General features: G+C 38.9%; 2 protein-coding genes across 5 annotated transcripts in view; one reads left to right on the top strand and one right to left on the bottom strand.

Annotated features, from left to right (window-relative positions):
- TRIM37 (tripartite motif containing 37) overlaps nucleotides 1–17,653 on the top strand; it is a 160,086-nt gene that overhangs the window by 119,563 nt on the left and 22,870 nt on the right. For 2 of the 4 annotated variants that reach the window (XM_079797018.1, XM_079797019.1), the window contains one exon: nucleotides 9,569–10,992. The exons of 1 other annotated variant lie outside the window; for it this stretch is intronic. In XM_079797018.1, coding sequence (XP_079653144.1) covers nucleotides 9,569–9,641 — 73 coding nt within the window. In that variant the 3' untranslated portion in view covers nucleotides 9,642–10,992. Of the gene's footprint in view, nucleotides 1–9,568; nucleotides 10,993–17,653 lie in introns of those variants that run through there. One more of the 4 variants, XM_079797014.1, reaches the window with a different exon arrangement.
- PPM1E (protein phosphatase, Mg2+/Mn2+ dependent 1E) overlaps nucleotides 1–17,653 on the bottom strand; it is a 119,284-nt gene that overhangs the window by 33,797 nt on the left and 67,834 nt on the right. The window contains exon 2 of the mRNA XM_079797020.1: nucleotides 3,104–3,222. Coding sequence (XP_079653146.1) covers nucleotides 3,104–3,222 — 119 coding nt within the window. The remainder of the gene's footprint in view (nucleotides 1–3,103; nucleotides 3,223–17,653) is intronic.

Below are 17,653 nucleotides of genomic sequence, written 5' to 3' on the forward strand. Positions count from 1 at the left end.
AGGCTGGCAGAGGAGGGCAGTTGGGGGTGACCAGGCCTACAGGGGAGGACAGTTAGGGGCAATCGGGCCAGCAGGGGAGCAGTTAGGCGTCGATCAGGCTGGCAGGAGAGTGGTTAGGGGATGATCAGGCTGGCACGCAGAAGTGGTTAGGGGCAATCAGGCAGGCAGGCAGGCAAGCGGTTGGGAGCCAGCAGTCCTGGATTGTGAGAGGGATGTCCGACTGCCCATTTAGGCCCAATCCCTAAACAGGCAGTTGGACATCCCTTGAGGGTTCCCAGATTGGAGAAGGTGCAGGCTGGGCTGAGGGACACCCCCCCCCCCGCACGAATTTCATGCACCGGGCCTCTAGTTAATATATAAATTATGCTAACAGAGTTCCCAATATTTTTGTTTTGTTCATGCTGTTTTTGCCAGCAAAATGCTAAGTATATGGTAGGCTCTCGATAAAATACTCAACAAAATAATTAACTGCTGTACTCAATGTTACCAATATTTTACTTAATATATTTAACATTGATTGTTAAGATTGATCTCCTTTCTTTTTTAAATCTTGTCCTAGACAGCTTGTCTAAGTTTTGGTATCAGTGTTATGCTGTGAAAATTTTCATTTTTATGAAATCGAATAATTCATTTTCAAAAGCATTGGAATGATGTGTCTTTGATCGTTTGAAATTGTTCACCTGGAGAATCACCTACTCTTTGTTCTTTTGGGAAGATAACTAGCTCCTTAACAATCTTCTCAATCTCTTTCTTCTTACAAAAAGTTTGTTAATTTGTATTTTTCCAGAAAATATCCAGATTTTCAAATGCATTCACACAATCCTATCTAATAAAAAAGGGAGTACGCTAATTGACCCTCACACCATCACAAAGATGGCAGCGCCCACAGCCAATAAGGAAGGAATATGCTAATTGACTGCCCTGCTCTCAAAGACGGCAGCACCACAGCCAATAAGGAGGGAATATGCTAATTGACTGCCACGCCCTCAAAGATGGCGGCGCCCACAGCCACAAGACAGCAGCACCCAGTCCCCTCAGGCCCGCAGCCACCCAGGGCTGGCCCAAGGCGCAGGCAAGCCTCGGATGGGCCGCCCAGGGCCACCAGAGGCTCAGGTAACTAGGGCCGACCAAGGCTTGCGCTGCCAGCAGTGGCAGCAGCAGAGGTTTGATGGGGCGTCACCTTCCCCTGATCGCTAAGTTGCCTCCTGCACCTGAGGGCTCCCAGACTGTGAGAGGGGGCAGGCCAGGCTGAGGGACGCCCCCCTCCAGTGCATGAATTTTCATGCACCAGGCCTCTAGTATTTTAATAATTCTTTTAATTTCTTTTGTATTAATGATAATTTTCCCCTTTTTGCTTTTAACGTTTACATTGGGGTATTTCAAATGGATTTTAGGTTGTCTGGACAGGCATTACATCTGTTAAACTAAATTTGTACCAACAGATATGCAGGGTTGTTTAGCAAACATTGTTAGGGATGATATAAACATGAAAAGAACTTTAAGTTAAGGATTTTTTTTTTTTTTGAAACTAAAGGAGACATTTCAGTGACAGCAGGCCTTATTCAATATGCTCATTTCCCACTCTGATATATGGAGAAACACATTATGCCCTGTAAATATTCTCCTCAGTGCGGTTCACATTGAGTGATTTGGGTTAAATAGATTAAGGGCTTGCAAACAGTCTCAAATTACAATAGATCATGCTGAATCACAGCAGTGGCATGGAGAATACATTACTGGGTAATCTCTTGGAAAAGTATACAATAAAAATGACCAATAATATCCACCAAAAGAAAAAATGCCTTCATTTCACTTTTGCTATCCTATGGGGGAGAGGGGGTGTCAGGAAATTCTTACAAAGTAGGCATGTAGGGCAGTATTTCAATCTTTCTACTTTAAGTATTCTCCTTCTGTGGGGAGCGGTATAGAACATTTGTATATAAATAATTGCTGCCTGAAATGAAAAAATAATTTAAAAGGGTGAGAAAATTGTTCAAAGCAGTAGTCCACCCCCTAACAGCTGTAAATTACTCATCAGTCTTAATGTCACTGAACTGAGCTGGAGCTGAGTCAGCCATCAGCCTGGCTGCAGTGAAGCAGAATTTAATCTCCCTTATCTTTTCATTACAGGGCTTTTACTTTATGTATCAGTACCAGAAGGAAGACCGATGCATTGTAGCAGGAATTCTATCCAACTTGATTCTGGAATAATTTGGTTCCAAGTGAACCAATTACTCAGTAAAAACAAGCAGAGGAATTACTTCCTCGCCAATTTTCTGTCAAAATTATCTAGAGAGATAAAGGAAGAACAGGAATGTTTACTGTTATATCTACCTCAGATTCTTTGGAACCTAGCTACTCTGATTCATTAATATATGCTTTGCTCCTTATGCACCATGTTGAAAGGCAAATGCTTGAGATAGAACAAACAGAATTAAATATTTAAATTCCTTAACAATTTGGAGTAGTAATTCCATAATTTTTATAAAAATCGGTATTTCTTTAGAGCTTATATAATATGTATAAGTCTAATACATTAATAAATATACCCTCTTTAATAAATAAAACCTCATAATTTGCCTGGATAAAAGAAGTAAAATAATCCATGCAATTAAATTAAATTTTGCATAACTGTCAGAAAGCTCTATTTATATAAAATGTAATATAATGAGGTTCTGTTATAACTGATTTCTTGAATTTTTATATCTGGCTTTTTTACTTGGATTCTTAAAGGTAAGCTAAAAATTTTAAATAGGTTTTGCTCAAACTCTTCTCTCCTTCACTCATCTTTTCTGTTGTCTTCTCATTTCTCACTTTACTTTTTCCATTTGTCTAGGTATTTAATGATAATATCCTGTTATGATGATCTCGTTCCAATTACTTCCACATGTTTTCAAATATACCTGTATTTTCTCTTTTTTCCTCCTTTTATTAATTAGTTTGAGAAAAGAGAATTTTTTTTGCTATTTTTTCTCTTGCTACCACTATACAATTAACCAGTGGGTAAACATAATTAAATTTAGTATTTGGCAGACATTTTCTGTGGATCACTACACGAGAATATTTTAATATTTTCAAACAAATAATGTAGAATGGTACTCACCCACAGTCCCTTCTGTGCCATCCGTTTCCTTTGGGATGTAATGTGCAGAAAGATCACTCTGAAGGACTTCATCTGATGTGGCTCTGGCTAAAGCGGCAGCCAAAAAGGAAGGGCAATTACTGAAAGAGAAAAATAAAAGGCTATTTCACTAAGAATTAGGAAACAATAAATTCAGCATTATTAGTAATTAGTTAATATATTTTCTCAAAACAAAATTATATCATTAAACAATACCCAACACATTTATTGAGTGCAAATTATGTGCTAGGCATTCTGCCTAGGCACTGAGTGTATATACTAGTGAATAACACAGAAATAGCCCCTGACCTAGTGGGGTATAAAATCTAGTTATAGAGATGTGATAAATAAACAAATCTATACTAATAATAGAGGAATATGCAAATTATCCAGGAGGCGGTCCTAGTAACAGTAACAACCGAACAGCAGGCTGGCAGGCTGCGTGGGGTGACAATGCCAGCAGGGGGTTAGTGAGGGGTGACCAAACGACTGAGCAGCATGCTGTGTGGGGCAACCAGGCCAGCAGGGGGAGGGCAGTTGGAGGTGACCAGGCCGGCGGGGTAGGGGCAGTTGGGGGCGACCAGGCCGGTGGGGCGGCGGGGGGGGAAGTTGGGGGTGACCAGGTCGGCGGGGGGGCGGGGGAGTGGGGGTGACCAGGTCAGCGGGGGAGGGGCAGTTAGGGGCAATGAGGCCGGCAGGCAGGTGAGCAGTTAGGAGCCAGCGGTCCCAGATTGTGAGAGGGATGTCCGACTGCCGGTTCAGGCCCAATCCAGTCAGACATCCCTCTAGAGCAGTGGTTCTCAACCTTTATAATGCCGCGACCCTTTAATACAGTTCCTCATGTTGTGGTGACCCCCAACCATAAAATTATTTTCGTTGTTACTTCATAACTGTAATTTTGCTACAGTTGCGACCCACAGGTTGAGAACCGCTAGCAGGGTCACCAAAGACCATCGGGAAACACAGATATTTATATTATGATTCATTAACAGTAGCAAAATTACAGTTATGAAGTAGCAACAAAAATAATTTTATGGTTGGGGGTCACCACAACATGAGGAACTGTATTAAAGGGTTGGGGCATTAAAAAGGTTGAGAACCACTGCTCTAGAGGTCCCGGATTGGAGAGGGTGCAGGCTGGGCTGAGGGGGGATCCCTCTGCCGTGCATGAATTTCGTGCACTGGGCCTCTAGTAGGATATAATTTAAAATTGGGACACGTTTTATAAAGGAAACAAATGGGGTACAGTGAAAGAAAATAAAAGAGGGGCTAACTCCTTAGAATGGTTAGGAATGCTGTGCCTTGAAGGATGAGAAAGCCTCAGTTATGTAGGGGTGGGAATTTAGAGAGAATATTCCAGGCATAGAAAATAACATGTGTACAAACCCTTCTGAGACTTTGGTATGTTTGAGGAACTGAAAGAAGCCCAGAGAAGATGAAGTCTAGTGCATAAGAAGAAAAATGACAGGGAATATGGTCAGAGGAACAGGCATCTTTTAGATCTTGGTAAGGAATTTGGATTTTACTCAAAATGTTGTGGGAAGTCACTGATTATTGTGAGCAAGAGAATGCCATTAAAATATTACTTAAAATATGCCGAAACCGGTTTGGCTCAGTGGATAGAGCGTCGGCCTGTGGACTGAAAGGTCCCAGGTTCGATTCCGGTCAAGGGCATGTACCTTGGTTGTGAGCACATCCCCGGTGGAGGGTGTGCAGGAGGCAGCTGGTCGATGTTTCTCTCTCATCGATGTTTCTGGCTTTCTATCCCTCTCCCTTCCTCTCTGTAAAAAATCAATAAAATATATTTAAAATATATATATATATATATTACTTAAAATATCATTAAAATAATAATTAAAATATTGCTTTGCTGTGTCAAAGGAAATTGGAAGCGAGCAAAAATGAGTGATAGTAACTAAGGAGATAGTTGTAAGCCCAGGCCAACGCTCCAACCAAGTGAGCCATCAGGCTAGGGCTGGATATTGAATTTAATAACATAAAATCACTGACTGGGTACCAAGATAACTTAATGGGAGAAAGAAGTCTTTTAACAAATGGTGCTAGGACAATTGGATATCCATACAAAATAATCACATTAGACTCTCCTTATACCATATACACAATTTTAGTCAAAATGGATCATAGACCTAAACGTAAGAGCTAACACTATAAAAAATCTTAAAAGAAAACATAGCAGGCCGAAACTGGTTTGACTCAGTGGATAGAGCGTCAGCCTGCGGACTCAAGGGTCCCAGGTTCGATTTCGGTCAAGGGCATGTACCTTGGTTGTGGGCACATCCCCAGTAGGGGGTGTGCAAGAGGCAGCTGATCGATGTTTCTCTCTCATCGATGTTTCTAACTCTCTATCCCTCTCTCTTCCTCTCCATAAAAAATCAATAAAATATATTTTTTTAAAAAGGAAAGAAAACATAGCAGTAAAACCTCATGACCTTGAATTAGGCAATGGTTTTCCTAAATATGAAACCAAAAACACAAGCAACGAAATAAAATAGTTAAATAGGACTGCAAATCAAGAAAATGAAAAGACACCCAGCCGGGTGTGGCTCAGCGGTTGAGCATGGACCTATGAACCAAGGGGTCATGGTTCGATTCCCAGTTGGGGCACATGCCCAGGTTGTGGGCTGGATCCCCAGTTGGGGGCATGCAGGAGGCAGCTGATCAGTGATTGTCATCATTATTGGTTCTATCTCTCCCTCTCCCTTCCTCTCTGAAATCAATAAAAAAAATATTCCTAAAAAAAAAAAGTGAAAGGACAACTCACAGAATGGTAGAAAATATTTGCAAATCATATCTGATAAGGGACTAGTATTTAGAACATATAAAAAACTTTTAACTCAATAATGAAAAGACAACCCAATTTAAAAATGGACAAAGGATATGAATATTTTTCTAAAGAAGATCTATAAATAGAAGAAAACCATAAGGAAAGATACCCAAAATCATTAGTCATTAGGAAAATGCTCATCAAACCCACCACTTCACACTGAGTAGGATGACTATTAAAAAAAAAAAAAGGCAACAAGTGCTGACCACATAGAAAAATTCGAACTCTCATGTATTTCTGGTGGGAATGTAAAATGGTGCAACAGCTTTGGCAGTTCCTTAAAATGTTAAACACACAATGCAACTATATGGCTCAGCAATTCCACTCATAGGTATATTTACAAGAGAAATAAAAACATACTTCCACACAAGAACTCAGACATGAATGTTCATAGCAGCATTATTCATAATAGCGAAAAAGTAAAAACAACCAAATGTCCACCAACTACTTATGGATAAACAAAAGGCAGTATATTTATGCAATGAAATATTATTCAGCCATAAAAGGAATGAAGTATTGCTACATGTGTATGAACCTTGAAAACATGGTAAGTGACAGAAACTAGTCACAAAAGATCACATATTGGATGATTCCATTTATATGAAAAGTCCAGAATAGTCAATCTATTGCAACAGAAAGTAGAGGAGAGTAGCCTAGGGCTGGGAGGTAGAACAAACAGGGAGGAACTGCTAATGGGTAGGGGGTTTCTTTTTGGGGCGATAAAAATGTTCTACATCTTAGACTGTAGTGATGGTTAAACAATTCTGAATACACTACTAGTAACACCACTGAATTGTACAATTTATGAGTGCAGTTTTTACAGTATGTAAATTATATCTTTAAAAAAGATGTTTAAAAAAGTCATTGGCTTTGTCAAGAACCACTGAATAGAAGCAGTGACTGAAAGGGGATATGAAGACAGGGAAAGTTTGTAGTTTTAGAATGGTGCAGAATCTGACTGCATACTAAATGAAGTGATCTAGTAGAGAAAGATTGATAGATAATGCAGGAGAGGGGGAAGGAACAAAGGAGCAAAGTTCTTGAGAAGGCAAGGAGGGATGACATTTGGTTCATATATGGAAATATTGACCTTTGATAGGATGAGGCACATTTCCTTGATTGAAAAAGGAAGGAAGAAAATAGGGACAGATGCAAGTAGGTTTCCAATTTCTTGGTAGGAAAATAAGGGAGTTCACAGTGAATGGTTTGATTCAACAATAGCTATTGAGGCTTACAATGTTCCAGGCACTGTTCTACTTCACAGGATATACAGATGCCCAAAAAAGACACACACAAAAAGGATATTTGGATCTGCCTTTGGAGCTTACAGTCTAGAGAATGGCTTCTCAATGAAGTATAAGGCTAGACCAGCAGTTCTCAAACTTTTGCTTGCATCAGAATCACCTGCAGGCTTGTTAAAACGCAGATTGCTGGGCCCTAACCCTAGGGTTTCTGACTAAGTAGGCCTGGAGTAGGGCCTGAGAATTCTCATTTCTAACAAGTTCCCATATGATGTTCATGCTGCTGGTCTGGGGATCACACTTTGAGAACCATTGGGTGATATCATCAACTGGGTAGTGAGGGTAGAAAGCACATGGGGCAGAAAGGATGAAGAGAAAATAAATATGAAGTAGTCATATCAGAGAGTAGTAGGACTGTCAAACAGCACCAAGAGATATTGGAAGTTTGAGACAATTTTTTAATGAAACCAGTCTTGCTGGTTGTATGATTTTTTCTATCGATGTTCATGTGCTGGAACATGTGTAGGTAAAAAAAAAAATTGTTTGGTTCATCAAGATTTGAGGTTTTGCAAAGTGATTCTATAAAAGTAAAGGAGAGACATGGGAACTGATTATCTTTTTAAGGATATGATTACAATGCTCGACCATGTACTATTGGCTAAGAAAGAACAGACATGAGCTGCAAATCAATGTGGTCTAAATGTAATTTAAAAACTGTAGTGGGAGTACTTGAGCACATAACCTAGGACAGAATGTTATAGTCTGAGAACAGAATGCTCTATATGAGTTTGGAGCTGGTGTAATTTTTGTGATAAGTTTTATGTGAGACCAAGAAAACTAGTGGTTTAGAAGCAGATAAAGTGACAATGTTTAAGTTTTAAGTCCCTAAGGGGGAAAGGGACTAGAAATTCTCTTTATTTTTCATCAGTATTTCTCAAATTGTAAGTTATAATCCATTAGTGGGTAATAAAATCAATTTTTGAATTGTGACCAGTATTAAAAATAGAATAGGGTATTTGAAGTAAGGCTAAGTATTCTAGGTGTGTGTGTGTGTGTGTGTGTGTGTGTGTGTGTGTGTGTGTGTTGAATCCTGATTTTGATGGGAAAAAATTGAAAAAAACAACAACTCCAGAATAGGCAATTGCTGCCCTTCATAATTATGAAATAAATTAATAAATTGGTGGCATCTTTTGAAGTCCAAATGCTTTATAAACAGCATTACCATTTCTCCTTTCATGCTAGGTTAATTGAATTCTTCCTTATGAGTCAAAATTTTCCTTCATACACCTAAACTGTCTTCAGCATTGCTTGTTTTTACCTTTCAATCATGCTTTACTTGGAGTAACTGGACACATCCAAATATTTTGCCTAAGGCGACTTTATACTAACAGTATTAACATTTATTTGGTCCTTCTGTTTGTTTTAAAATTTATATTTAAAATCATCTTTAAAAATCTTTATTGTAATCCTGTTTCCCAGAATTAAATTTTAAAAAAAAGGATATTTGGATCTAAGCTCACTAAAGGTAAAACTTTTAAGAATACGGCAAGAACTATTAGTCTCATTAATGTGTCATCTGCAAATATATTTTTAGTCACAGTTAATGTAATTTCTTACTTTTTGTCAGACAGAATGAAAATATTTTCAGTGAAGTAGGGAGGAAGATTATCTGACTAATAGCTAGATATAAAACGCTTCACCCACATCTGATATTCCTACATGTCAGAAAGCTATCAGTAGAGTAGTCTTATGGTTTTGACTCTGAAGTGAAAGTGATTATTTCTAAAAAAAATCAGAATTGCAAAATGTATTTTAAAACATAGTCACATCAGAGAATATTTGATACAACTCAAATAGAAGGTTATAATTAAAGCTTGTCATTTTTAAGAGAATTACCAGGAATGAATAACAAGATAATAACATAGCAAACCACCTTTTTCCATCATTTCTCATTCAGTGCTTGAAAGATCCTTATACAGAAGGTTTTAAAGTTAGGTAAATGTACTACATAGCAAATATCAGAGGAGGGCCAACACTCCTGGCAATTTGGAGGGTTGGGGTACAGATATTATTATATTGAGAATGTTGGTGAAGTAGAGTATGATTAGAAATGTCTTTTAATTTTTGCAGTGTATGTCATTTTGGGGGACTGGCTCTTTTGAAGTCAAATTAATCTTGTCAGGCCCCTCAAATATAGTCCAAAAACAAGCCTTTGCTATTTGTTAACATGTATATCTGAGATGCTTACCATTCCTATCTTCAAGTAATTCATGTCCTGAGAACAAAAGGAAATGTATCATACCAACTTGTTACTTCCTTGTTTGTTTTAAACACCAAAGTACAGACTTTATATACTCCTAGGAGAAACCAAGATGGCGGCATAGGTAAACACCTAAGCTGCTGCCTCGCACAACAATTTCAAAACTGCAACTGAGGGACAAAGCAGACATCATCCAGAACCACAGGAAAGCTGGCTGAGTGGAAATTCTACAACTAGAGGGAAAGAGAGGAGCACGCGGAGACTCAGAGGAGCTGCAAAAGGCTAAGGTGCGGAGACACACACGCGGAGAGGATGGGCGGCTGAGTGCCTGGCTGGCTTTCTCTAGCAGGAGGGAGATGGAAGCTCCTGACTGCACTGAACCCCAGTTCCGACTGCGCTGAACCCCAGTTCCGGGCGAGACCCTGGGGACCCAGACTCATACGGGGGGAATCTGGACTATCAGAAAAAGAGAAAAGCACACGGAAACAAAGGGGAGCCGCGAGAGACAGAGGTCTGGAGGCACGTGCGCAAGTGCATGCAGAAAGGACTGACTGCTGAGTATGCCGCTGGCTTTCTCTAGCGGGAGGGAGACAGAAGCTTCCTACTGCGCTGAACTCCAGTTCCGGGTGAGAATCTGGGAATCCAGACTCATTGGGGGAGAAACTGGACTGTCTGGCAGCGGGCGAAACTCGAGGGCGGCTTTCTCTCAGAGGTGCTTGCAGCGATTATCAAGGGACACTGAAACCCAGGGGCCTCATAGGGCAGGGCTGACGGGAAGCCAAGGCTGTCTGCTCAGTCCTGAGACTCTGCCCCATCCAAGCTGAGCACAGAAGCTTTTGCAATTTTGCAAGTCTTGTCTCATAAGGGTGTCTCCAGCACAGAAGTTCTCCCAGCGTAGACACAGCTGATCCTCACAGCCAGTTGGCCTGGAGGTCAATTCCTCCCAGTGATACCAACAAAAATCAAGACTTAACTACAACAAGACTGTACACACAGTCCACAAAGGGGTGCACCAAGAGTGTCCACCTCAGGTAACTGGGGAGGTTGAGCCACTGGGCCCTATAGGACACCTAGCACACAAAGCCACTCTATCAACTCAGGGAAGCAGCCAAAATGTGGAGACAAAGAAACAGATCATAAACTAAAGAAATGGAGGAAAGCAAACGACTGGATATAGAGTTCAAAACCACGGTTAAAAGGTTTTTCAAGACTTTCCTAGAAAAGGCCGATAAATTTAACGAGACCCTCGAGGATGTGAAAAAGGACCAACTAGAAATTAAATATACACTGACTGAAATAAAAAAATATTATACAGACAGACTTTATATACTCCCAGATAAAAATCCTTGTCTAGTTTATGTCTAAGTCACATATAAACTATATGCATAAATAACTCTAAACAATGTTGAAATATCAATAATAGGGGTCCAATTAGTTTTAATTTTTTAAGTTTAGTCACATAAACATTCCACTTTATTAAAGCTATTTATGTTCATAAATACATGAATATATATATTTGAATTTCTGTGTATACTGACTTTCTCAATGTTATATATTATAAAGCAAGAGTCCAGACTCTGTTAAAATTCACAAACTGAATTCTGTAAACAAAGCACAAGTTTTATTCTTCAGACACACAAAGTCAATCTTAACTCTTCAATTCTATTTCAAAAATAACCACAGCACAAAACATGCTTGGTGGAAGATTTGAATTATAAAAATACAACTGCATTCTAATGACCTTCAACAGTTCAGTACTTATCAATGTTTATATAAATTATTTTATTTTATTTTACTTTAAGTCCATCTTTTCCCAAATTAGACATTTAAAAAGCCATACAGTATATCTGGGAGCAGTATTTAAGGATAAAGCAGATGTTAAATCATTGTTATGAACTGAAAGTTTAGTCCTCCTCCCTCAAATTCATATGTTGAAATTCTAATCCCCACTGGAGGTGGAACCTTTGAACGATGATTAGGTCACGAAGGTTGGGCCCTTGTGAATGGGATTAGTGCCCTTATAAAAGTGCTCTTACCCTCCCCGGCAGGACTGGCTCAGATGGTTGAGCATTGGCCTGTGCTCCCAAAGGTTGTGGGTTCAATTACTGGTCAGGGCACATACCTGGGTTGTGGGTTTGATCCCCAGTATCAATGTTCCTCTCTCACACATCAATGTTTCTCTCTTGCTCTCTGTGAGCATGAGGATTAAATAAGTAAATAAATAAATGTGCTCTTAACCTTTAAACCATGTGAGGATACAAGCTGAAGATAGTCATCTTTGAACCACAAAGCACACACCTAAGACAGCAAAACTACTAGCATCTTGATCTTGAACACTCCAGCCTCCTGAAATGTATGAAATAAATTTCTATTATTTATAAGCCATCCAATCTATGATAATTTGTACTGCAGGTCAAACACACTAAGACCATCATTATGGAAACTACTCAAATCCTTATAATCAGTGGATGGAGGCATTTATTTATTACATATGGGTCTTTGTTACCTATATATTTTTAGGTTTCTTCATTTAATTATTTTCTAATTACAGTTTGCATAAAATATTAGTTTTAAGTGTACAACATAGCAATTAGACATTTATATACCTTACAAAGGGATCACTCAAGTCTGATACCATCTGACACATAATAGTTATTAAAATATTATTGATTTAGATTCCCTATGTGGTTCTTTATATCCCTGTGACTATTTTTATAACTGGAAATTTGTACTCCTTAATCCCTTTCACCATATTCACCTATCAACCCCAACCCCTTCCCATCTGGCGACCATCAATTTGTTCTCTGTATCTTTTTGTTTCTGTTTCGTTTGTCCCTTTATTTTTTAGATTCCACATTTAAGAGAAATCATATGGAATTTGTCTTTCTCTGGCTGACTTATTTCACTTACCATAATACCCTCTAGGTCCATCCATGTTGTTACAAATGCAAGATTTCATTCTTTTTTATGGCTGAGTAATATTCTATTGTATAGATGTACCACATCTTCTTTATCCACTCATCTATTGATGGACATTTAGGTTGCTTCTATATGTTGGCTATCCTATATAATAAAAGCCTAATATACTAAGTGTCCGGCCGGCCGTTCAACCAATCAAAGCATAATATGCTAAGGCCACTCAACTGCTTGCTATGACGTTCACTGACCACCAGGGAGCAGACAGTTGACCAGTCGCTATGATGTGCACTGACCACCAGGGGGCAGATCCTCCGACAGTCCCTCCCCGGCCCCAATCATACACCAGTGGGGTCCCTTGGCCTGGCCTGCGCTCTCTCGCAATCCAGGACCCCTCAGGGGATGTCGGAGAGCTGGTTTTGGCCTTACGGCGGAATGACCAGTCACTATGACATTCACTGACCACTAGGTGGCAGATGCTCAATGAAGGAGCTGCCCCCTGGTGGTCAGTGTGCTCCCACAGGGGGTGTGCCGCTCAGCCAGAAGCTGGGCTCATGGCTGGCGAGCGCAGCGGCAGTGGCAGGAGGAGCCTCTCCTGCCTCCACAGTAGCACTAAGGATATCTGACTGTGAGAGGGCGCAGGCTAGGCTGAGGGATCTCCCCCTCGAGTGAATGAATTTCATGCACCGGGCCTCTAGTTGTAAATAAAGCTGCAATGAACATGGGGCACATATATTTTTGAGTTATTGTTTTGTCATTTCTCTGGATAACTACCCAGAAGTGAAATTGTTGGGTCACATAGTAGTTCAAGTTTTAATTTTCTGAGACATCTCCATACTGTTTTCCACAGTGGCTGCACCAATCTACATTCCCACTAACAGTACACCAGGGTTCCCTTTTCTCCACATCTTCACCAACACTTGTTGTTTGTTGGTGTATTAATGATAACCATTTGACAGGTGTGAGGTAATATCTCACTGTGGTTTTAATTTGTATTTCTCTAATGACTAGTGACACTGAACATCTTTTCTTTTTGTTTTTTTTTGTTTTGTTTTTTTTGAGAGAGAGAGGAAAGAAGAGGGAGAGATAGAAACATCAATGATGAGAGAGAATCATTGATTAGCTGCCTCCTGCACACCCCCTACTGGGGATCGAGCCCGCAACCGGCCATATGCCCTTGACTGGAATCGAACCCTGGACCCTTCAGTCCGCAGGCCGGCGCTCTATCCACTGAGCCAAACCAGCTAGGGCTGAACATCTTTTCATATATCTGTTGGCCATCTGTACATCCGCTTTGGAGAAGTGTCTATTGAGGTCCTCTGCCAATTTTTTAATCAGATTGTTTGGCCTTTTTTATGTTAAGTTGTATGAGTTCCATATATTTTGGATATGAACCCCTTTTCGGGTGTATCATTGGCAAATATCTTCTCCCATTCAGTAGATTGGATTTTTGTTTTGCTAATGTTTTCCTTTACTGTGAAAAAACTTTTTAGTTTGATGTAATCCCATTTGTTTATTTTTTCTTTTGTTTTCCTTCCTAAGGAGACATTTCCAATAAATATTGCTAAGAGCAATGCCAGAGTTTACTGCCTATTTTTTCTTCTAGGAGTTTTACAGTTTTAGTGCTTACATTTAAGTCTTTAATCCATTTTGAACTTATTGTTGTATATGGTCTAAAAAAGTGGTATCATTTCTTTTTTTTTTTTTTAATGTATCTGCCCAGTTTTCCCAACATAATTTATTCAAGAGACTGTCTTTACCCCATTGTATATTTTTGCCTTCTTTGTCATAAATTAATTGACCATATAGGCGTGGGTTTATTTCTGGGCTTCCTATTCTGTTCCACTGATCTATGTATGTGTTTTCATGCCAGTACTATGCTCTTTTAATTGGTATAGCCTTAAAGGATAGCTTGATTTCAGGTAGCATGAAACCTCCAACTTTGTTCTTCTTTCTCAATATTGCTTTGTCTGTTACCTAAAGATATTAAAGACTATTGCTTTAAAGACTATATATAGATAGCCCTTGGCTTGGCTCAGTGGATAGAGGTCCATCTGCAGACTGAAGGGTCGTGGGTTTGATTCCGGTCAAGGGCATATGCCTGGGTTGCAGGCTCAATCCCCAGTAGAGGGTGTGCAAGAAGCAGCTGATCAATGATTCTCTCTCATCATTGATGTTTCTATCTCTCTCTCCCTTCCTTTCTGAAACTAATAAAAAATATATTTTAAAAATAGACTTATTTTTTTAAAAAAGACTATACATAGATATATCTCAGAAATCACTTTAGCTCATAATTTAAACACTGTGATTTCTCTAGGTTGCTATACGATTTTTTTTTTTTTAACAATGAAGAGTAATTAAGAATCACTACTGACTTTGAAGCCTGGACATACATAGTTGCACACTGAGGGAGGCCTAAAATGTCTGACAACTTACTTGTTATTCAACTAAGTTTTTGGAGACAGGAGGTTATAGAAGAAATATAAGAAGTTAGAAAGCCACGTTCTTATTCTGGCTGTGCAACCTTGTAAAAGATGCTTAAATGCTGGATTTCAGTTTCTTTAATTGGAAAATTAAGAAATTGTAATAAAATAACTCTAAAGTCTCTTTCAGGTCTAAAATTAAAATTCTAATTCTATAATTTTATTTCAAATAACATTTTTAATTTCAAAGGTAGGACAAAGGCAGTTTAAAAGTATAAATTAAGACACTCCTGATCCAAACAATGTTTCCACACAGGCCAGCATAATGGAAATAAACTCTATATATTCCTTTTGTAGGCAATATGGGGTACTCTACAGACTAGGTGTATTCTCAAAAGTTGGATGTATATTTATTTTGATAAATGTAATCAATCTTTGCAGCAAATCCACTAGTTAGGAAAAAATCCTTCAGATTTTATATAACCTTTTTTCTTAGAGACGCTTGTTAAGCTTCATATAAAATAATAGTTAGCAACTGGTTCTGAGACTTTATATTTATTTCAAACAAGAGAGTACTATTTCCTGCCTCTTTATAAATGATTTATTTACGAGAGCTTATTATTCTATTTCCATTCTACATGCTGATATAATGCAATCTACATTTTCTTTTTTTTAATATATATTTTATTGATTTTTTTTACAGAGAGGAAGGGAGAGGGATAGAGTTAGAAACATTGATCAGCTCCTCCTGCATACCTCCTACTGGGGACGTGCCCACAACCAAGGTACATGCCCTTGACCGGAATCGAACCCGGGACCCTTCAGTCCGCAGGCCGATGCTCCATCCACTAAGCCAAACCGGTTAGGGCTACATTTCTTTTAAAATTTTTTTTTTTAATTATGGTCTCTCATTAGAGGAAAGGTGTCAGATTGTAACTGAATATGAAAGCTGGCTCTCTTTCAGCACTACTAGTATATATTGCTATCTTGATTTATAAAGCAGAAACCACAATAGATTATTCTAGCATAAAAACACATTTAATGTGCATCATTTTCAAGTATAAAGAGTGGATACGTTCTGTTAGATGAATAGGATAGTATTTTATTCGGGTCTTTTTCTAAGTTGACTTGTTAGTACCTCCCATATGCATTTTAAGACAATACGCATTTCAAGACTGCATAGTGAATTCTTGTTATAAACCAAGCCAGGAAGCATTTTCATCACAATGCCAAACCTACACAAATCACTAAAGACATTATTAGATAAATTAGAGGTTTGAAAGTACATCCTTCCTGACACTGGCAATGTAGGCGTCAGCACAGCACCCACAGCTGTGTTTAGGCAGTCTTGGCATATCATTGCTAAGGTAATAAAAATTCTTGAAGGTGGGAAGCTCCCATCAATTAACTTTGAGAGAGATTCATCTAGAGCAGCTTCATCATAGCCCACATATTATGATGCTATCTACTCAGTATGCCCTTGCTGGGGGAACAGCACTTAAATGTTGACTTTCTGATCACCTCCCCCTAAGTTAACCTAGAATAACACATTAACCTAAAAATAAAGAAGGCAAATTATCCACCTGACTTGGTGTTATTTTTCTTAGTGGACTAAATGAAGTTAAATTCAGCACTGAGTTTTTTTCCTCTTTAAGCTATTTTCTTTCTTTCCACAGCAACCTCTAGGAATGCCTCCTGGGTACCCATACTTCACAGATTCTGTCAGCTTTTCTCAATCTAAATGATGCCATGTCACTTACCAAATGACTAATTCCTCCAGTTCTGAGTTTGAGATCCTCACAACAGAAATTTCATTTCCTACTGCTACTATTAATGTAATTTTCACAACCACTTGTTCACACTGACCAGGCTGACATTCAAGCAAAACCAACAGTATCCTAAGTTTTCTGTGAATAGCAATCTAAATGTTAAGCATTTACCAAAGATCAAACTACTGGTAGTGCCATAAGACCACAAAAAATGAGAGCTTAGCAGTAATCATCTTTCTTGTCATCCTCCTCCATGACCAAAAGGAATAGCAAGTTTACTGAAACTTCTCAGCATCACAATGCTAAATCCCAGTCTATTCTCACTTGGAAGCATCTGACTACTGATATTCCCTCTACTTTGATACACTTTTCTTTAGGATTCCAGAACACCATGCCCTCCTGTTACTCACAGGGTTCTGTCTTCTCAATCTTCCTCTGATGGTTCTTCCTCTTCTTCTGCACTTGTAACTCCTCTCATTATGTTGCAACTCTTACTTTTTTCATAGCCTTTATCAATTTTTTGTACACTACATGAAATTACTTTGTTTACTGTTTATTTTATGTTTCCATTCTTCCTCCCTCTAGATTGCAAATGTTTTTTGTGTGCTTTTGGTCATTGATGCCTAATGGCCAGATCAGTGTCTAACATATATTGAATTTGTATGCATGCTATAAAACTTGGGTAGTATCAGTAAATAGGTGATAACCATTGGCAAACAGGAATTAAGTTCATATTGACATTTTTGTTGCCAACTCAAATAACTGGTGTACGCTGAGGTCTCATTTGTATTAGAGACTTTAGTCCTTCTCACTAAAAGATAATGTATTTAAATTTCAAAAGTATGCATGGCTTAAAAAATTTTTTTAATCCATGTCCAGGCAAGGACATGATTTTTTTATTGAGATTGAGAGAGCGAGAGAGCGAGAGAAACAAGAGAGCGAGAGAGCAAGCGAGAGAGGGAGAATAGATGTTTCCTTCTGTACATGCCCCAAGCAGAAATTGAGCCTGCAACCTTTTGGTGTATTATGGGCTGACGCTCCAACCAATGGGCTGTATGGTTTTTTTAAAATAGGAACT

Source organism: Cnephaeus nilssonii (genome assembly GCF_951640355.1).
Source record: "Cnephaeus nilssonii genome assembly, chromosome: 19".
NCBI lineage: Eukaryota > Metazoa > Chordata > Mammalia > Chiroptera > Vespertilionidae > Cnephaeus > Cnephaeus nilssonii.